A 22906-nucleotide genomic window follows, 5' to 3' on the forward strand; every position below is an offset into this window, starting at 1 on the left:
GATTTCACCGTGAAGCCATCTGACCATCTTAAATACGGGACAAACTGATTCAATACGGGAAGGGAGGCATCCCTAGTTGCGATGATGAGGCTGACTTGCCTATAGGGGACAAAAAAGTTGACTTTAATTTTAAGGCCATCAAGGATATCTTAATTTCCTTTCATATGCATGTAGAAACATTTATGTTTAAAGTCTTTTTTTAATTTATGAATGAATTATTTAACCAAGAAGTCCCTTGAGATTAAATCTCTTTTTTGAGGGAGACCTGGCCAAGAAAGCACACCGAACAAGGTAAAAAAAAAAAAAAAAAAAGTTAAAAGATCAACACAACAAAAACGGACATAAGACAAAAATAGGTCACAATAATGAAAACAATGGACTACAATTACAGAATCCAGTATATGCACAGTAATTGCAAGGCTTTAATCTCACACCAGCTGTGTTCATGTACAGATGTGAGTTTGTTCACATAGTCTCACAATAGACAGGTTTTAAAAGGTCACTGATCTCGCTAACAGAGCGCGGTAAAATTAGTCTGACATTCGACATTCGGTTTCGCAGATATAAGGGACCGTCTGAAAACTCCACTCACTACACTAAAACATAGGAGATGTCCACTCATTCATTAAATTCACGTGCAAGTTATACATGAAAAAAAAGTCAAATACATTTTCACATTCAGAATGTTCTTATAACTTCACAGAGGATAGACGGATTTACTACAGGTGAGATTATTACAGTATGACCAATTATTTAAAAAAATATTCACTAAAATTCACCAAAATTATATTTTCTCATTTTAAAGGCTGTAGTAACTTCCCAGAGGATAGATGGACTTACTATAGGTGAGATTATTACAGTATGATAAATTATATAAGTACAGTAATCAATTATTTTAGAAAAGAAATCACTAAAATTCACCAAAATTATATTTTAGATTATGTTATAGATTATTTATAATAATATGAGTACAATAATTAATTATTTTTGAAAAAATAAAAAACAGTTGTGCTTTTCCACCTTCAACCACATAATTATTGTGCTAGTGTATAATTACCCCCTATGAATTTATACTCTGCCTGTTATTTAGCTTTTTGCTAGATCATCTGCTTCCTGTCTGTTCCTGTTACTTGTTCAGGGAGTTTTGGATGTTCCTTGTGTGTCTCTGAATTAAGGCTTTTTTCATCTGGTTTTCTGCCTCCCTGCCTGTTGCGACCAATGCTACTTTATGTTTTTCTTGCCCTGATTTAATTAATTTGCCCTCTGATTGGACTTTCACTATAAATTCAGTTCTGTTCTCCCTGCTCTACCCATGAATGGCTGGGCAGTGAGAACAGAAAAGAAGCACACAATACAATTATTACTTTAAATGAATGTAAAATTGATACACTTGATGCAAGTGGTCCTGACTGAAACAACCATCGATTAAAACCATTGTATCTCTCAAAATCTCCAATGTCACTCAAAGCCAGTTAATTAGCACCAACTTATTCAGTTATTTACTGAAATAAAAGAAAATAAATACTGCAAATTGACTTTCCTGTCACGTTCTTTAAAGAAGATCACAAATTAATTAAAAATAGTCTTACAGAAGGAATACAAAAATATATAATAATAACAATCAACTTTTTTGGTGGAACATTTGTTATGAATTTGTTACAAATTTTGTAAAATGGAAATGTAGTGAATATACCTTAGTTTAGAAAACAATTTATGATAGCATTAACATAACAACTTGGGGATAATTATAAAAGAGTTTTTGAAAATATAAATACCACAGTCCTACTTATTTGTTACCCAGAATTATCACAGTAATATTACTGTCATGTTTTACTTCATGTTTTTTGTTCATGTCTTTTATTTTGAAAATTTAGTTCCTTGTTCCTGTTTCCTCTTTCTTGTCTTGTCTCGTGATTGGTTGTCTCTGTCATGTGGTTACCCATGTTCATGTATTTAAGCCCTCATGTGTGCCATTGTTTTTGTCAAGTATTGTTTTGGTGTAACGTTGTGAAGTCAAGTCAAGTCATTTATTTTTTTGTTTTGTTTTGGATTTCACGTTGTTAATAAATACTGCACTTGGGTTCAATCTTCATCGTCATCGTCTGTTCCTGTTTTCAGCCTGTCTCAACGTTACAGAATACTTGACCACAAAATGAACCCAGCTGTTCAGCTACTGTCTTTATGCCAGGGAAACAGTTCCATAGAGGAATATGTTGAAGACTTCTGTGCTCTGGCCAGCAAGGTGGATTTTAATGAGATCGCCCTCAAGTACTTTTATCGGGCAGGCTTGTTTGCGCTTGTCTTCTCCATGATGCCTGGTGGTCGGATAACTTTCGATCTGGCTCAATACATTGATTTTGCCTTGTAACTGAGTGGTTCATATTTCACTGTAGGAGTGGCTGATGAGAAACTATGCACTCCTACAGTGGCCGCCACGCCAGAGTTCCTCATCATGGCCGCCACGTTCCACGAGCCAGTGCTGCAAGCCTCATCATGCCATGTTGCAATGTCTGCCACGTCATGCCATGTTGCCACACCTGCCATTCCTACCTCGTCATGCCATGCTGCCATGTCTGCCATTCCTACCTCATCATGCCATGTTGCCCCATCTGCCACATCATGCCATGTTACCACATCTGCCATGCCTAGTCAAGAGGCCCTGCCTTGCCATGTTGCCACGACTCTGTCCCCTGAGCCCACCATGGCTCCGCCTTCTTTCATTGAGCCCCCCTCATCTCCGCCTTTCTTCATCGCGCTTCCCACAGCTCTGCCTTCCGATTCTCCCACAGCTGTGCTCACAGCCATACAGAAGTGGAAGAGGAGAAGAAGGAATCATACTCCCAAGCACTGCCTGTGCTCATGTCCACGGAGGTCGTTCCCCTGTCAATACCAGTGTTCACGATCACAGAGATCGTTCCCCTGTCCCTTTCTGTACTCGAAGCCACAAAGGCTGTTCCCCCATCAATGCCAGTGCCCATGACCACGGAGGTCGTTCCTCATCACTGTCTGTGCTCACAGCCACTAAGACTGTTCCCCTGTCACGGCCAGTGCCCGAGCCTTCCACGGCTCCACCCTCTGAGCCACTCCCTCAGGAAACCTGTCCAGGAGCCGCAGCCCAGAACTCTGTCCCTTCTGCCCCGTTGTTGCCTCCCAGGCCTCCTGACGCTGTCCTGTGGCTTCCTCCCAGGCCTCCTGTCCCTGCCCTGTGATCACCCCCAAACTGCCGGAACCTGCTCCCTTCTTGGAGCCACCACCAAACCCACCACCAGCTCCGCCCTGGTCTCCTGCTCCATGCTGAAGGGTGAGGGTCAAAAATCCCTTGTCTCTTCAGATATATCAATACATATATATATCCTTTTATATCAATATCTATCTATATTCTGTTGCTTAACTTCTTTAATAAAGTGATGAATTAACTATATGCATGATCACATAATCAATTCTATTTTCTTATGCATAACTGAAATATACTTTGAATCATATGTGTGTTGGAATGTTAACTAGTGTCTTTTAAGGAACATTCCAGAGTCTCTCTCTCTGTCCTGCCCGTAGTCTGAAGGTCCTTTGGGGATAAGCTTAGCTGTGATGAGAGGGGGCAGGGAGAATGTTAAACATATGTTCTGTGTTTGATCGTTACTTTTCTATGATTAATTATATGGGTTAAAATCCTATGCAATATTACCTGAATAGTAGAAGTGTGATTTTCTATTATTATTTCTTTAGGGAAGAAATGTATGTTATTTCAACCCTCTCCTCTGCCCGAGGAGTGAAAATTTTATCTCTCTTGTTTTGGCTTAAATGACCTGATAATGTGTGCTCTGGCTCTCCTGTGCCCAGAGAAGAACTGTTGTTCGTCAGTGTTTTGTGTGTGCGTTTGACCTTCTACCCAGGTTTTGAACCTAGGAATCAACAGCAGGCAGACTAGAAGACGCCCTGAGACCATCTGCAAGGTCACTTCAGATGTAAATCTCGATCCAGGACGACAATTGCGCTGATTAATGTTGATAGGGCATAGCAATCTATATGTTGTGACTTTATGTTCTTTTAGCCAATCAGGAGTGAAATAATAGAATGTACTCCTTGCAAATGGTATAATTGATGTAAGAGTTTGTGTAATGTACGAGTTAGCTTTCGATCTCCTCGTGAGACTTTGCCGCTGGCTCTACCAATTTCACTGCAAACTATTCTTCAGTCAATTTTGATTCTTTAATTGAATTTCTCTACTCCTGGTTTTCTTTCTCCATATCTGGTCCGGATCATAACTATTATACCCCTAACAATGCCCTGTCTCCTGCGTAGTTCCTTGTTCCTGTTTCCTCTTTCTTGTCATGTGATTTCCAGTTCCTGCCATGTTTTACGTGTTTTGTTCTTATTTGTTCCTTGTCATGTGACCCTCTTTTTCCACCATGTTTATTAGTCCCGTCTCTTCATTGGTCTATGTTTATGAGTCTTGTAATCAGATCTGTTTTATCATTGTTCTTGTTTCATTGCTTTGTTTTCATGTTCATTAGTTTAGTCTCGTGATTGGTTGTCTCTGTCACTTGTCATCCATGTCCATGTATTTAAGCCCTAATGTTTGACATTGTCTTTTGTCGAGTATTGTTTTGGTGTAACATTGTGAAGTTGTTTATGTTTGTTTCATTTTGGATTTCACGTTGTTAATAAATACTGCACTTGGGTTCACTCTGCATCTTCTGTTCCAGTATTCAGCCTGTCGCAACATTACAATTACTTTTATATCAGGTCTTATCTCACTTCATATAAAATGAAATATCTGAAAACACATCCAGTTGGAGAAATACTCATACAAACAGTTTCCTTGCATTCAATTTACAGGTGAAACTTCAACTGGATGTTGCATTGAAAATGGAGAAGTCTCAGATTACAAAAAGCTGGTGGATGACTTTGTCTTTATTGTAGAAAACATCGTACATCTGTATATACTCTGAAAATGTACTACAACCTTTAAAATGAGAAAATATAATTTTGGTGAATTTTAGTGATTTATTTTCTAAAATAATTGATTACTGTACATATATATAATTGACGATACTGTAATAATCTCATCTGTAGTAAGTCCGTCTATCCTCTGTGAAGTTATTAGAACATTTCACTTTGTGTATTTACGTCAGAGTTCAGTCATTTGAAGACTCGTCCAAGACTTTATTACCTGAAGTCTTTCTTTTACCCACAACAGTGAGGGGATTTTTTGTTTTATCACACCATGAATCATGGTTTCAAGATATTCATTTGACATGATGATATGAATCGTTATTCCGAATTTACTTTCTGCAAACGTGAGCTGTTTGCGTTATTACGGAAGAGGATTAGGGCCAAGCAATAATAAAAAAAAATAAAACCATCTCGAGATTAAAGTCATTATAATGCGAGATTAAACTCGTTAAATTTCGAGAAAAAAGTCGAAATACAATCTTGAGAATAAACTCATTAAATATCGAGAATAAAGTCATTATAATGCGAGATTAAACTTAACGAGTTTTTTCTCGAAACACAACGACTTTATTCTCGATATTTAATGAGTTTATTCTCAAGATTGTATTTCGACTTTTTTCTCGAAATTTAACGAGTTTAATCTCGCATTATAATGACTTTAATCTCGAGATGGCTTTATTTTTTTTATTATTGCTTGGCCCTTATTATTATTCTTTAGCCAAAATAAAAAGTGTTCGATTTTAATTTATAATATTAAATAAATACATTGTAATAAAATGTATAATTTTATTTGTTTGTTTATTTACTTACGATAAGGACTTTAATTGTGAAGCTTTGATTTATTTTCTCGCTCACCCAACTGTTGTGCGTGTATGCGTGTGTCCCAAATCCGAAAGTTACGTGAGGACAAGTTTAAACCTTTACAGCTCTTGCACCTGCAATGATAATCATTTGCACAGAGATGATTTGGAGAAATGTATAATATGCATAAATGATGTGCCAGGAGTTTAATTTATTGCCCCTGGCTGGCAAGCTGCAGCGCTTAATTGTGAAAGAGAGAGAGAGAGAGAGAGAGAGAGAGAGAGAGAGAGAGAGAGTGAGAGATAGACCTTTGTCACAATGTCATGACTGTGAACCGCACGTTTGCCTGTTGTTGCATACCACGCCAGAAGTTGCTATTAAAAACAGCTCAATTCATTCCAGCCAGATACAATGTTGTGCAAATCTAAGGACAAAATCCCACTCTTTATTTTCACAGTGCTGTTGCTTCAGCTTATATCCAGGACTGCTGGTAAGTTTTTAAGTAATCAGTATTCAAATGTTGTATATCTTATTTGGCATAGAAGAAACCCTCTGTATAGATGTTTTTGTGTATGCCTGATATTATTAACTACAATGTTTATTCATTAACAGCAATATGTGTTCTTTCAGTGCAGCAATGTGTTCTTTCTCCTTGTCTCAGCGCAGTCATGTGCCAGGAGCTGCGGTGAGAAGTTTAACACATGCTCCTGTCATGCAGCATGTGAATCTCTGGAGGAATGCTGCGCAGATTATAAACAGTTTTGCCTTGACATTGAACCACACTCCGGATCTTTACTGGGAGGAACTGACTTTAAAATTCTTAACGTCACATTTGAGCAAAACATTAACCTCACTTGTAGGTAAGACACAAAACTGTTAATATTCCCTGAAGCGCACACATTTAAATGGTCATAAACTGAAATAAGCTATGGATACACAAAAGTTTCAAACAAGGAACTCTTATACTGTCCATGTGTCAACTTGTTGATGTTCTTAAAGGGATAGTTCACTAAAAAATGAAAATGTTTAGTAGTATATCTCTGCTCTGTAGGTCCATATAATGCAAGTGAAAAGTGAATGCATAAAAGCTATCCATATGTCTCCAGTGGTTTAATCCATGTTTTCAGAAGTGATATGATAGGTGTGGGTGATAAACAGATTTCACATTTTTCTTTTGTTTTAGGCGATTCACATTTTTATTGCATATCGCCACCTACTGGTGAGGGAGGAGAATTTAGAGCAAAAAAGGGCTTGAATATTGATCTGTTTTTCACCAACGCCTATTAAATCGCTTTTGAAGTAGAGGTGGGAAAAATATATAAATCTCTATATATCGTGATATTTTTCCTTGTGATATTGTATCGATATTTGCAGACCAAGGATCAAAATTATAATTTTGATTTCTTCACATTATGGTGATGGGAAACATTATTTCTCTTTGACAAAATGATCTAGGACATCTACATCAGTCCCTTAGAAGGTTAGTCAGGTTCCTCGAGTTTTTATTTTTCACCACTAAATAATATTGAAAGAAGTTTTTTCTTGCTACAGTCACCTCAGCTTGTTCACAGGGGGCTTTCAAACAAGGCATGCTTTTCTATCAGCTTTCAAGTTATCTATCTATCTATCTATCTATCTATCTATCTATCTATCTATCTATCTATCTATCTATCTATCGGGCTGTAAAACTTTCAAACATCAAGCTGTTAACGCTAGGCTTTATCATGCCAACATCAAAGTTTGTCCTGACCTATCTAGTTGTTATTATTATTATTATAATAACTACTACTAGTACTATTACTGTAGTGAATATTACATTATTATACAATATAAATATATTTCTGTTATTTGTATGTTTGTTAGTTGTTTTCAAATCAAGCTTTTATTTTGGTGGAAAGCTGAATGTATGTCCATATTATTTGATAACTACCCAATTAAAGTTACTAAGTATGAACAGCATGCTAAAATGCAAGGTTCTGCTACATAGGCCTTAAATATTGTGGTATTAAGGAATTTTAACTGAAAGTTGGATGCAAAGCATTACATGCAGTTGATTCTTGGATTTTTATCACATCTGCAAGGACACAGAGTTTGAGTTCAAACTATTTATTTAGTTCAACTGTGGCCTTGAGATAAAAAGAAATTGATAAGAAAAAAAAAAGTCTTTAGAATGTAATCAGTTACGCAGATATAGTACAGTGCTGAACAGATGTTTCTGTCACAGGTTCAAGTCAGAGATTTTGACCGAGGGCTACGTGGATGTGAACGGCGAGGGTCACTGTATCTCTCCTATGCTGTATGAGTCGGGCTGGATCCCTTTTGATGTCACTACAGATGGAGTCAACTATGACAGAGCAGGGAGATGGCTCTCAGGTGAGCTTCATATATAGAACTATATAACGAAGGGCTTAGTTCATGCAGCAGCTTTTTCTAGTGTCTTGTTCACACTTCAAGGACTTTTCCAGTTTTAAGTCAACATAAAAACACGTTTCTTAAAACGCATGCCTTAAGGCCCACATATACTTCGTTTTTGAGCGTTTTGAATCGGCTCGCACCAAGTCGACCATGTTGCCTTTGTGAGTATACACTTCTGACCATGAGCGTATACGAATGCGTTTGCCACATTCGATTGTTTTGACACCAACGATGCGCACAGACGATGACCACATCCGCAAGTCGAGAAAATCTGTCCCGTCAGGCCGCGCTGTCTGGATTATGCTGAAATGTACGTCACGCATACTGTGTGCGGAGCGATCCGCAATGCGGACGCGTGACTTATACGTTGGCCTGCAGTGTGAATGATACAGCTGTTATGCCGAAACTCTAATAGATCTATATTTTCTAATCTGTCATCATAAATGTATTTGCTGCTCAGCATTTGAAACAGCTTTTCTTTTCTTTTTTTTTATACTAACACCACTCCACCCACTTGTCACGATCCAATCAGTTCCAGATAAACAAAATTAAGTCCCGCCAAACACTTTTTGAAAATCCTGTTTCACAAATATGTCACGTTACGGAAGTTAAATGGGATATGAACGCCTTTCATCTTGACTTTAAGAGCTTTATACAGCATCTATTACATGCTGTTGATTGGCATAGACAAATATTTCTACTCATCTCTCAGTTTGTAGAATTAAGCAAAAATTGCAAGTACAACTGTACTGATTGATCCGTTATACTGGGATACATTTTAAAATACTGTTTCAAAGGTGTAGCCTCATGGCTTTTTGCATGCTAACAAAAGACTTGTGTGATTATAGATATAATTATAACGTGATACTTAATTTTTTCAACTTATGTCATGACTATTTAAATCCAGAAAAACCTGTTAACATTTGCATTATATATGTGTAACGCTTGAGCAACGAGGCAGACGAGGAGATGCGGATCCAAACGCAGTTTAAACTTTATTTAATAAACAAACAGGTAAACACAAAAGGAACAACCCACATTGGGGAAATAAAACATAAAAACTGTTAACTAAACACGATGTAAACCAACAGAGGACTCGGGAAGGAAACACACACCAGGCTAACATCAAACAACGATAGACAAGGACTGAACAAAGAAACAGGGTATAAATACATAAACATGGGAAAAAGGGCCAATGAACGAACAGAACTCAAACAAGATAACAAGGTGATTAACAGAAGCAAAAGGCAAACTAATGAGGACAGGTGAAAACAATGACTGAAAACACGAACGCTAACAAAGAGACTATGGAGTTACATAAGGGACTAAAGTGAAAACTAAGAAATGCAAAAGTGACAAAAATGGCAAACAAAAGAGCAACAGTGAAACAAGACAGGGTATACATAACAGAGCCCCCCCCTCAAAGGATCGGCTTCCAGACGATCCTAGAAGACAAAAAACAAAAGACAAAAACCCACAAAAACAACATGAGGGCACCAGTGGCAAACAGACAGTCCAAGTGGGCACATGGGCAGACAGACAGACCAGGGGGGCACAATGGGCAGGCAGGAAGTCCGGGGGGCACAGAGGGCAAGACAGGCAGGTCATGGAGGTGCAAGGGGCAGACAGGAAGTCCAAGGGGGAAATGAGACAGTCCACGAGGGCACAAATGGAGATGAGACAGTCCACGGGGCCCATTAGGCAGTCCCTGGGGGCACAAAGGGACAGGGTTAGGGGGCCAGGGAGGTATCGACCGGGCAGGGACAGGTTTCGATGGTCTGGGAGCTGGCCACCGGGCAAGGGTAGGTGCAGGAGGCCTAGGAGCTGGCCACAGGGCAAGGACAGGTTTGGGGGACCTGGGAGGAGGCCACTGGACAGGGACTGGGTCAGGAGGCCAGGGGGGAGGCCTCAGAACGGGAACAGGGTCAGGAGGCCTGGGTGGAGGCCACAGGACAGGGGCCTGGGAAGAGGCCACGGGACTGGGACTGGGTCAGGAGGTCTGGGAAGAGGCCACAGGACAGGGACTGGGTCAGGGGGCCTGGGAAGAGGCCACAGGACGGGAACAGGGTCAGAAGCCCTGGGAGGAGGCCACAGGACAGGGACCGGGTCAGGAGGCCTGGGAGGAGGCCACAGGATAGAGGCCGGCTTTGGTGGCCTGGGAGGTGGTCGTGGGCCAAGGGCCGGTTCAGGGGACCTGGGAGGTGACCACAGGACAGAGGCCGGTTTTGGTGGCCTAGGAGATGGAGTGGCCACAGGGGAGGCCGGCGGAGCCACGTGAGGCGGAGCCAAGGAGGACCTCTGAGGCGGAGCCGAGGGAGGTGATGGCTCAGAAGGCGGAGCTGAGGGAGGCTCAGGAGGTGGAGCTGAAGGAGGCTCAGGAGGCGGAGCCGAGGTAGGCGGCGCCGTGGGAGGCTTTAGGAATGGAGACCAGGAAGGCTCTGGAGTCTCTGGGGGCAGAGACGTAGGAGGCTCTGAGGGTGGAGCCGTCGAAGGCTTGAGTGGCTCGAGAGGCGGAGCCATAGGAGGCTCGGGAGGCTCTGAGGGCGGAGCCGTCGAAGGCTTGAGTGGCTCGAGAGGCGGAGCCGTAGGAGGCTCGGGAGGCTCTGAGGGCGGTGCCGTCGAAGGCTTGAGTGGCTCGAGAGGCGGAGCCGTAAGAGGCTCTGGAGCGGGCAGTAGGAGGCTCTGGGGGCAGAGCCGCAGGAGGCCCCGGAGGCGGAGCCGCAGGAGGCTCGAGAGGCTCTGGGGGCGGAGCCGTAGGAGGCTCAAGAGGCTCTGGGGGCGGAGCCGTAGGAGACTCGGGGGGCGGAGCCCTGGAAGGCTCGAGAGGCGGAGCCCTGGGTGGCTCGAGAGGCCTGGAAGGTGGAGCCCCAGGAGGCTCGGGAGGAGGAGCTCTGGGAAGCTCGGGAGGCTTGAGAGACGGAGCCCTGGAAGGCTTGAGAGGCGGAGCCCTGGGAGGCTCGAGAGGCTTGAGGGGCGGAGCCCTGGTAGGCTCGAGAGGCTTGAGGGGTGGAGCCCTGGAAGGCTCGAGAGGCTTGAGAGGTGGAGCTCTGGGAAGCTCGGAGGGCGGAGCTCTGGAAAGCTCAGGAGGCTTGAGAGACGGAGCCCTGGTAGACTCGAGAGACTTGAGAGGCGGAGCCCTGGGAGGCTCGAGAGGCTTGAGGGGCGGAGCCCTGGTAGGCTCGAGAGGCTTGAGGGGCCGAGCCCTGGTAGGCTCGAGAGGCTTGAGGGGCGGAGCTCTGGGAAGCTCGGAGGGCGGAGCTCTGGAAAGCTCGGGAGGCGGAGCTCTGGAAAGCTCAGGAAGCTCGGAAGGCGGGGCTCTGGAAAGCCCAGGAGGCGGAGCTCTGGAAAGCTCAGAAGGCGGAGCTCGGAAGGCGGAGCTCTGGAAAGCTTCGGAAGGCGGAGCTCTGGAAAGCTCGGAAACTTCGGAAGGCGGAGCTCTGGAAAGCTCGGAAACTCGGAAGGCGGAGCTCTGGAAAGCTCGGGAGGAGGAGCCCTGGAAGACTCGAGAGACTTGAGAGACTTGGGAGGCGGAGCCCTGGTAGGCTCGAGAGGCAGAGCCCTGGAAGGCTCGAGAGGCGCTGGCTCTAGGACGGGCATGACCACTGGCGCTGGCTCTTGGACGGTCCTGGCTACAGGCGCTGGCTCAGGGACGGTCCTGGCAACAGGCGCTGGCTCAGGGACGGTCGAGGCTACAGGCGCTGGCTCAGGGACGGTCGAGGCTACAGGCTGGCTCAGGGACGGTCGAGGCTACAGGCGCTGGCTCAGGGACGGTCGAGGCTACAGGCATTGGCACACTGTCGTTTGAGGCTATCGGCACTGGCTCACTGACGTCTGAGGCTACAGGCTCTGGCTGGGTTACCATGGTATGTGCCGGCTTGGGTTCGCCGGGCGCTGAGGGCAGAGCCATGGGGGGTTTAGGGCATGGGGCTGCGGCAGGCGGAGGCTGGAGTGCAGAGACCTCTCCCTTTCTCCTCTTCCTCCGGGCTGATGCGACTGGCGAAACTGGGATGCTGTTCCTGGTCAGCGTGGCTTCAGGCACGCTGGCCGTGGCTGGCAAGGGCTCAGGCTCGCTGACCGTGGTTGACGAGGGCTCAGGCTCGCTGACGGTAGAGGCCGTAGGCGCTGGTTCGCTCACTGTGACATGCGTGGCCGCTGGCTCGCTCACTGTGACAAGCGTGGCCGCTGGCTCGCTCACTGTGACAAGCGTGGCCGCTGGCTCGCTCACTGTGACATGCGTGGGCTCTGGCTCGCAGACCGGGGAAGGCGTGGGCTCTGGCTCGCAGACCGGGGCAGGCGTGGGCCGGGAGGCGGAAGCCTGTCTTCTCCTCCTCCTCGGGTTGACGAGTTGGCCGTGCAGGTTCAAGGGAAGCCACTGCCGTGGGGGGTTGTTCGCTGACAGAAGGGGCTGGTTTGATTGGGAGCGCTAGGGACGACTGGAGAGTCACCACCATGGGTGGAGAGGTAGGGTCCTCCTCAACGACGCCCACGGTGAGCTGTGAGCCGCAAACTAGTAGGGTCACCTCCAGGAAGTCGCAGAGCGTCCCGCCGTGCGTTGCCTGTGGCAACCGCTCCCTCAGCTACGTGTTCAAATTGCCCCTAAAGAAGACCAATAAACATAAAAACTGTTAACTAAACACGATGTAAACCAACAGAGGACTCGGGAAGGAAACACACACCAGGCTAACATCAAACAACGATAGACAAGGACTGAACAAAGAAACAGGGTATAAATACATACACATGGGAAAAAGGGCCAATGAACGAACAGAACTCAAAAAAGATAACAAGATGATTAACAGAAGCAAAAGGCAAACTAATGAGGACAGGTGAAAACAATGACTGAAAACACGAACGCTAACAAAGAGACTATGGAGTTACATAAGGGACTAAAGTGAAAACTAAGAAATGCAAAAGTGACAAAAATGGCAAACAAAAGAGCAACAGTGAAACAAGACAGGGTATACATAACAATATGCAAGAAAGTGACAATGTTTTCATAGAGAAAATATTCACCCACAGAAATGATGTCGGTAACGCATGATTAGAAGATCAGTTTTCAGAATCTTTACAGCTTGAATAACAAATATTTTTACGAAACAATTTAATTTAAGCAAAATATGAATAGCACAAATACAAGCTGTATTACAATGCCTTCCCCCATAGACTTCTATTGTAAGTGCATATCTTTAAACTTTATTCATTTGTTTTCCCAGTCTAAAGATGAAGTCAAAACTATTGTCTGTTGTTATCAACAGCATGCCACAGATGTTCATAGAGCTGAACTTATTTTGAACCTGGAACATTCTTTTTAATATTATATTAAACTGCTGTTCTTGGCTGATATGAGGTAGGTATATGGTGTATTTCATAACATGCTGATTAGATATGGTAAGGCAAGGCAAGGCAAGGCAAGTTTATTTATATAGCACATTTCATACACAATGGTAATTCAAAGTGCTTTACATAGAAGAGATTAAAATAAGAATAAAAAATAAGAATAATTGAAACAGTTTAGAATAAAATAAAATACAGTACAAACAGTCGGACACACAGTGGCACAGTGCTCATTCAGTAAATGCACAGCTAAACAGATGTGTTTTGAGTCTGGATTTGAATGTGACTAATGTAGGAGCACATCTGATCTCTTCTAGAAGCTGATTCCAGCTGCGGCTGGCATAATAGCTAAAAGCAGACTCTCCTTGCTTAGAGTGAACCCTTGGTATTTCTAGCTGATGTGATCCTAATGATCTGAGTGATCTGATGGGTTTGTATTCAGTGAGCATATCTGCAATATATTGAGGTCCTAGCCCATTGAGTGATTTATATACCAGTAATAATACTTTAAAATCAATCCTAAATGTAACTGGGAGCCAGTGTAAAGACCTGAGGACTGGTGTGATATGTTCATATTTTCTGGTTCTGCTCAGAATCCTGGCAGCAGCGTTCTGTATGAGCTGCAACTGTCTTATGGTCTTTTTGGGAAGGCCAGTGAGGAGTCCATTACAATAATTCACCCTGCTGGTGATGAAAGCATGCACAAGTTTCTCTAGGTCTTGACTGTAAACAAAGCATCTAATTCTTGCAATATTTTTCAGATGATAGTATGCTGATTTAGTTATTGCTTTGACATGACTACTGAAACTAAGGTCTGACTCTAGAGACACACCAAGATTCCTGACTTGATTTTTAGTTGTTTGACCCCTAGCGTCAAGGTATGCATTCACCTTGAGAACTTCATCTATGTTTCCAAACGCAATGACTTCAGTTTTGTCTTTGTTTAACTGAAGAAAGTTTTGGCACATCTAACTGTTTAATTCATCAATGCATTGGCACAGGGAGTCAATGGGGCTGTAATCGTTAGGTGATAGGGCTAAGTAGATCTGTGTGTCGTCTGCATAACTGTGGTAAGCAATTTGGTTCTTTCTCATTATTTGGCTAATTGGGAGCATATACAGGTTGAACAGGAGTGGCGCAAGAATTGAGCCTTGAGGGACTCCGCATGTCATGGACGTCCACTCAGACTTATGGTCTCCTATACTCACATAATAACCTCTCCCTCTAAGTATGACCTGAACCATTTTAGGACCATCCCAGAAAGCCCCACCCAGTTTTCCAGCCTGTCAAGAAGTATGTTGTGATCAACAGTGTCAAATGCAGCACTGAGGTCGAGTAGTACCAGTACTGATAATTTGCCTGTATCAGTATTTAAGCGAATATCGTTTATTATCTTTATGAGCGCTGTCTCTGTGCTGTGATGCGATCGGAAACCAGATTGAAAATTGTCAAAGTATCCATTTGAGTTCAAGAATTTGTTCAGCTGATTGAAGACAACTTTTTCAATGATCTTGCCTATGAAAGGAAGATTTGAGATCGGTCTATAGTTGCTTAATATGGTCTTATCCAGATTGCTCTTTTTCAAGAGGGGCTTGACAACTGCAGTTTTCAGGGAGTTTGGAAAACTCCCAGAGAGAAGTGAGGAGTTTAGTCAGACCTGGTAGTCAGACCTCCCAAAGCATGTTTGACGTATTTAACTTGAGTTCATGGTAATATTTTTGTCTTGAAATACAGCATGTTATTTTAGTAATAACATGTTTATTGATTCTCTGATTAATCAGTCCATCACAGTAAGCTGGGCCCTGCTTACAAGATAATTCTGGGCAACGCCACACAGTGGCAGTACTATGGCACTCCTAACGTCAGCGGGGATTTACAGATGTTATGGAAGCCATCTCTAATAAAAGCAGAGAGATTGAACATCGAGCTGTGGGGTTACAATGAGACTGGTGAGTAGAATTATAGCTGAGTAAGTCAAAGTGATCTGTTAAAATGAATAACACATAGGTTGTTCTTAATTAAGGGTCTGTATTGAGCTCAAATTGCCCTGTTTCTTGTATGTAATTTAATAGGATATTTTCTAAGCTGGTAAAATGACTAGTAAAAACTTACTATTTTTGGTTTGTTCTACTTGGTGTTTGAAAATAAGCAAAGGAAGGTCTGTCAAACTACAGTGAAATCTGTCAATGAAATACTTTTTACATATTTGAACTGTGTAAGGTCGCCAATAATCTGCTAATAATGTACAATTGATCTGCTAAAATGGGTGAGTTAAATATAGTGTATTTAAAAAAGTTATTATTTCCTCTAAGAAGATACTTTTTTTCTACAACTGTGTTACAATTTATAACCTGTATTTGAAATAGCATAAATTCTTAATAGCCCAGAAACAACATGTGTGGTTTACATATAGTTTACATACCGTATGTCATATCCATGTATACATATATACTATATCAGTATGTTAAATATAGGAACTATTATATCACAATTTCTCATTTCCAGTCAAGAATGTGGTCATATTTCACTCCCAAAATCAAATGAAAAAATGGAAATTATATTTTGTATAAAGAAAATGTGTATTTTTGGACCCTAGAGGTGTCCCTGACATGTTTTTGTTGGATTATCCCACTTCAATTTAGTTTTTGTTGTTTTTTTAATCAAGGTGACTAAAAATATTAATAGTACATTAATAGTACATTTATATTAATTATAATTATTATAATGTTGACAACAGGAGAGGCATATTCTGATAACTGGAAGGCAGAGTGGAAGTATCTGTACACTGTGGGCAGAGATGTACTCAACAGTGGCGTTTTCAGTTTCACCCCAATGCCCACAGAAAAGCCTTACTCACTCTGGGACTTGGGAAGCATGCGGGTCAGCCCGAGCACCAAACCAGATGGAGCTCAGTAAGAACACACATTGAAGTTATACAGTATGCACTTGTTTTTTTTTTTTTGTTTTTTGCTTTGCTTGGCTTCAAAACAGTCACATATTATAGCTTATTTTATGTAGCCAATGTTTGCCTAGTTTACAGCTCTGCACACTCTGGGCAACTCATACATGGGTAAAATTCACATTAGTCTACAAAACATATTTAAAGCATTTAAGTCTTTATAAAAAAGAATGAAATATACAGTAAATTCAGTAAAGTGTGTCCAAACATTTGACTGGTAGTGTAGCTGCTTAATAGGTACACACAGGTACAATGTGGTGATGTTCATGATTAAATATTGGGATTCATGTAGCAGTGTGAGCAACTGGTAAGATGTTGTTTTTATGTGCAGGGATGTTAATGCCATGTGGAGTGAAGCACAGGCATTGGCCTGGCATCTAGAGGAGGCGTTCCGAAAGGACTCAGAAAGCTGGGCCCAGTTTAAGTGTCTCATTTGGGATAAAGAGGAGAAAGCATTGCCCAGCTTCCAGACGGAGATCATTGATTGCCCCTGCACGCTGGCCCAGGCTCGCGCTGACACTGGAAGATTCCATGTATGTACAGATCTGAATTGTTCACTCGCTATTGGACACCACAGTTTACTCTGTGCTGCTAGTAGTGACATCATAGTTATTCAAGAATGTTGAATACCAGGCCTGGGTAGCTCAGCGAGTAGTGATGATGATTACCACCCCCGGAGTCACGAGTTCGAATCCAGGGTGTGCTGAGTGAATCCAGCCAGGTCACATGGGGTAATCTCGTCGTGGTCACGATTAGTGGTGCTCGCTCTCAATGGGACGCGTGGTAAGTTGCGCATGGATCTTGAAGAGTAGCATGAGCCTCCACATGCTTTGAGTCTTCGCGGTATCATGCACAACAAGCCACGTGATAAGATGCGCAGATTCATGGTCTCAGAAGCAGAGGCAACTGAGACTTGTCCTCCGCCACCCAGATTGAGGTGAGTAACCATTCCACCACGAGGACCGACGAAGTAGTGGTAATTGGGCATTCCAAACTGGGGTGAAAAGGGGATAATTATTAAAAAAAAAAAAGAAAAGAATGTTGAATACCTCAACCAGTCACAGACTTTAATGTGATAAAGTTACATTTAACAAAGTCTCTTATGCAAGAAGTACTACAGTTGTGTGTTCACATTTCAGACTGATTATGGATGTGATATGGATGCAGGCAGTTTCTGCATCTACCATCCAGGTGCCATCCACTGTGTCAGAGCCATACAGGGCAGGTAAGATATCAATCATAAGAATTTTCATTAGTGATTGACCGATATGGATTTTTAAAGGCTGATGGCGATATGGAGATCTAGAGGGCAGGGTGGCCGATGGCTGATATAATTGTCAGAATTTTGCAGAGAATCAACAGAGGCTCAGGACCCAAACACAGAGTATAATAAAGAGAATTGTTTCTTATAAGAATAAACAAAAAAACAACACAAACTACCCTGTAGGGGAAAAACACAAAGTCCAAGGCAGAGCTGACTGAAGTGAGGCTGGGGTAGATGTATAGGGACCAGGACCGAGTGGAAAGGACAAACAAGATCAGATAAAGCGAAAAGGACCGACATGAGACACTAAACAAGATGAACTTGCACTGGACAGCACATACGAAGAGACTAAAATAGGGAGAGAAATCAAACAGGTTAAATGCAGGGCAGGCGAGACAGATTAACTAATAAAGTGCAAACAAGGAGGCCGGGTATGACGTGAGACTGAGAGACACGTGTCAACACAGAAGCAAAAACAAAACCATGTGCTCTCACAAGACACAAACACCAAAATGGCATGAGCGCACCTCGCCAAGACAATAAGCCAATAAACGCTCATTCCAACCGACATACAAGACGAGAGAATGCGTGGCATTGCTTTCACGAGACAAAGCCTGAGCATATATCGCGAGGCAAATGCCACTGCATGCACGCAACAGATGACAAAACGAGACAGGACACCTGTGTGAGAGTTCGGCCACACAAACCCTGACACCTCAGCCCGAAGTGACCGAACCTCAGCACAACGTGAAGACTGCTCGCAACCCGGGCACGCAGTGCAATGCGAGAGACAGACATAAACTATTGACACGAGTGCATGCTGCCAAGAACACATGAGTGCAATACACTAACTTCAATAACAGACAGAACATGAAGCATGAGTGTCCGGACCCCGAAACCGAACCAGACAGGGAAGTCAGGATCCAAACACATGCTCCGGACATGAAACAAAAAAATTAAAAGCCATGCACTCACACGAAGACCAACATTGAAACACAAGACAGACATATGATGTTGTTGTCACGGTCCTGTCACACAAAAACCCAGACTGACAGAGTGACAGGACTGTGACAATAATACCAGTATATGTAAAACAATTGAATAATGGCAAATAAGATGTAGACAAAGCTGCTGAATTTAAGTGAACATTTATTGTTTTTAAATATTGACAAAAAAATATGCACTATCCATTGACAAGGCTGTCAGTAGATTTTAGATTTTTGTGAGGGGAGGAAGCACATAATTAAACTTTCAAGAGTATGTAAAATATTATATAGATATACGTTTATTGTAAATGTATACATTTTAGTAGATTTTATATAATAAAACTATGAATTGTGCTACCCATTTGTTTATGTAAAATGTGTTTTATTTACTTATTTTGGATATTTCCTTGTGTGTGTGTGTGTGTGTGTGTGATTTATTAATATAACAGAAATTAAACGGATAAACATACTGTTAGTTTCATAACCGAAAACAAAATTAAAGCTATCTTTTTGTCCTGCAGTCCTCAGTATGGTGCCGGTCAGCAGTGTTGTTATGACCGCACTGGAGCTCAAGTGCTAACAGGGGACTCTATTGGTGGCAGCACACCAGATCGAGGGCATGACTGGGGGTCGCCACCGTACAAAAATCCCCCTAGAGTTCCAGGATTCTCACACTGGAAGTATGACGTGATCAGTTTCTACTACTGCTGCCTGTGGTCAGATAACTGTGAGTACTACTTCACTCACCGACCATCCAGCGACTGCAGAATGTATCGTCCTCCTAGAGCAGGTAAAGAAAATAAATAACTGATTCATATACAATACAACTGATAAAGGTCACATTATATAATTGGGTTCGCTGTGAACCTAATTATAGGTTTGCTGTGAACCTAATTATAGGTTCACAGCAAACTTCTTGAAGATTCTTGTAGAAACGCTAGGATATAGACTGATCCTTTTTTCATCAGCTGCTGTTCTCGGTGACCCCCACTTCATGACTTTTGATGACGTGACTTTCACTTTCAATGGGAAAGGAGAGTACCATCTTGTGCAGTCCTCAATCTATCAGCTGTCTGTGCAAGGCAGGACTGAGCCAATGAAATTCGAGAATGGTGAGTTGTAACATTTCATATTGAGAATGTATTCAACTCAATGAACTCTTATTACAACTCTAACCATCATATTTTTCTCCAGGTTCTCTTGCTATGGCAACCCGGCTCTGTTCAGTCGCCATGAGAGAGAAAGACTCTGATATCATTGAGGTGCGTCTTGCAGACCAATCCGATCATCTACAGGTGTTAATGAACCAAGAGGTGCTTTCTTTCTCTGAGCAAAAATGGATAGACCTAAAAGGTAAGACCGAGACCTTTTTAATTTACACACATTAGATAATGTGTCAAATAAACATGCCTAATAAATATTTGTGTTTTTTTTGTCTTTTCCAGGTGTTTTTATTTTTTCCCCTAAACCTGCTAATGTGACTGTGATGTTTCCGTCGGGGGCAGGAGTAGAGGTCAGGGGAGTTGGAGGGGTCATGAGTCTTACCGTTCTACTGCCCCAAGACTTTCACAACAACACTCAAGGGCTGCTTGGTATAATGAATGATGACCCTGAAGATGATTTCACCTCTAGTAATGGTGTGATCATTCCTCCAAACAGCAGTGCACAGGACATATTCACCTATAGTGCTGGCTGTGAGTACCACTTTACTTCACACTTGTTTCACTCCACTCCTGCTTCCCTTCACTCCTCCTTCACTTCTCTTCAATCCTACTTCACTCTTACTGTCATTCAGTCCTACTTAATTTCACTCCTACTTCACTAATTCTTCACTTCACTTTTACTTCACTTTGCTGCTCCTCCACTTCACATCACATCACTCCTACTTCTTCAATCCTACTTCACATCTCTTCACTCCTACTCCACATCTACTTCACTCTTTCTTCACTTCTACTTCACTTTGCTCCTACTCCACTTAACGTCACTTCAATCCTACTCCACTTCAGTTCTCTCCAACTTCACTTCGCTTCATTTCATTTCACCTCGCTCCTACTTCACTAATCCTATTTCAGTTCACCTCGATCCTACTTGACTTCAATCCTAATTCTCTTCACGCCTACTCCACTTCACATCACTTCAGCTCTCTCCTACTTCACTTCGCTTCAGTTCACTTGGCTCCTAGTTCACTTGGCTCCTAGTTCACTTCAATCCTACTTTCAATTCAATCCTACATCACTCCTTCTTCACTTCTACTTAATATCACTTTATTCCTACTTCAGTTCAGTCCTACTTCTCTCCACTTCACTTGTACTTCACTTCACTCCTTCACCTTTACTTCAAATTCAATTTGCTCTTACTCCACTTCACATAACTTCAATTCTCCCCTACATCACTTCAGTCCTACTTTTGCTCCTAATCCACTTAATGTCACTACACTTCACTCCTAGTTCACTTCGTTCCTAATCCACTTAACATAGTAAAAAACATATTCTTTATTAAATGTAGTCTAGGTCACATTTAATTTTTTATGAATATTTTTTTTTCTCCATGATTTTTAAACAAAGGGGCATGAATCATGTTACATTATGTTTTTTATGTTGAACAGAACATAAATTAGTAAAATGTGGTCTATAATTTGATTATAAGCCTTGGAGTTCCAGATTTCATGTACTTGCCCTTATATTTACAATGCAATGCCATATAAGCACAGGTAAGACCATGGATGACTCCTCATTACTGTGGTTAGGTCAATGTAGTTAGTCTTTCTAAAAAATACATTATAGTATTTTGTTAAGATAAAAATAGTAGCCTTAACACATTTAGAAACTTTAACTACAACTGCCACAGTTGTAAAAGTCCAATAGATTCCACATAATAGATTATTAACATTATATGTTTTTTGTAAAAAATACCACAGTAACTGATACTACTGTTAAATCGTGATTCATTTTAGTAAGGGTGATGATGCGTAATTTGAAAACCTTTATTTTGTCGCATGCACATTATTTATTTTTTTTCCTCATCAGTGCTGTTTATAGTGTTAGGGCTGACTAGAGGTTTTGACTTCCTACATAGCGCTTTCAACTAGAAAATTCTTAAACGTATTAAAATGGATCACACTGTTGTGGTTTGCACCGCAATATCGAAGGAAGCTATAACGGTTTCGGAAATTCCAAAAGAGTGAAGAAAACTCCAGAAGGAGGTTGGCCCCACACCAAAAGGGATGGCACTTCCACCCATGGTTAGGGTTGGGTTAGGGGCTCTCTTTGCTCACAGTTTGGAGCTCCCACCCTTTTGTGGAGATTGGCCTGCAGCTTTATCCTTGTCTGAAAACCAGGCTTCAATTGAATCTCGTTTTCAGAGGCGAAACACAGAACTCTGACATTGTTCTTTCCCTGCTGTCTGCGACCCAATCTAAACAGATCTGCAATGCAACCCACCAGTTGAGAGACACTGCCCTACAGCTCATGCTCAGACACATGGTGAATATTAATCTGAATAGCACATGACAAAGATGCATGACAGAATCAGGCCATGAGACAGAGCAGAGATGGACACATCACCAAAACCAAGTGTCATTGCAGTTCCAGAGCAATTACAGAAACTTAAATCAAGTACATTTAATTGAACACTGTTGTTCCAAGAACAGCAGCAATCATGACAGAACAATTAAAGTTAATCTTTTTAAGTGCAACCTTAGAGATGGCATGACCGAAGTGGAACCCGATGTGGTCATTTGCTGTTGTGGGCCATCCGCCTCAAGGTTCGACATGTGCATTCTGAGATGCTATTCTGCTCACTACAATTGTACAGAGTGGTTATCTGAGTTACCGTAGCCTTTCTGTCAGCTCAAACCAGTCTGTCCATTCTCCATGGAACTGTCTCTTCAACAAGGTTTTTTCATTCACAGAGCTGCCACTCACTGATTGTTTTTGTTTTTTTGCACCATTCTCTATTCACTCTAGAGTTGCACATGAAAATCCCTGGAGATCAGCATTTACAGAAATACTCAAACCAGCCCGTCTGGCACGAACAATCCTTTTTTCCCCATCCTGATGGTTGATGTGAACATTAACTGAAGCTCCTGACCAATATCTGCATGATTTTATACATTACACTACTGCCACATGATTGGCTGATTAGATAATTGCATGAATAAGTAGATGTACAGGTGTACCTAATAAAGTGGCCGGT

The 22906-nt window shown here is 42.2% G+C and overlaps 1 protein-coding gene across 4 annotated transcripts in view; it reads left to right on the forward strand.

Moving 5' to 3' along the window:
- The first annotated feature begins 5925 nt into the window (after positions 1–5925).
- susd2 (sushi domain containing 2) overlaps positions 5926–22906 on the forward strand; it is a 46374-nt gene continuing 29393 nt past the window's right edge. For 3 of the 4 annotated variants that reach the window (XM_052110870.1, XM_052110859.1, XM_052110880.1), the window contains exons 1-11: positions 5926–6244; positions 6385–6614; positions 7979–8127; positions 15285–15452; positions 16241–16415; positions 16794–16995; positions 17602–17687; positions 19234–19502; positions 19681–19824; positions 19907–20065; positions 20158–20406. In XM_052110870.1, coding sequence (XP_051966830.1) covers positions 5945–6244; positions 6385–6614; positions 7979–8127; positions 15285–15452; positions 16241–16415; positions 16794–16995; positions 17602–17687; positions 19234–19502; positions 19681–19824; positions 19907–20065; positions 20158–20406 — 2131 coding nt within the window. In that variant the 5' untranslated portion in view covers positions 5926–5944. The remainder of the gene's footprint in view (positions 6245–6384; positions 6615–7978; positions 8128–15284; positions 15453–16240; positions 16416–16793; positions 16996–17601; positions 17688–19233; positions 19503–19680; positions 19825–19906; positions 20066–20157; positions 20407–22906) is intronic. The other variant, XM_052110887.1, reaches the window with a different exon arrangement.

This window comes from Xyrauchen texanus, chromosome 3, assembly GCF_025860055.1.
Source record: "Xyrauchen texanus isolate HMW12.3.18 chromosome 3, RBS_HiC_50CHRs, whole genome shotgun sequence".
Lineage (NCBI taxonomy): Eukaryota > Metazoa > Chordata > Actinopteri > Cypriniformes > Catostomidae > Xyrauchen > Xyrauchen texanus.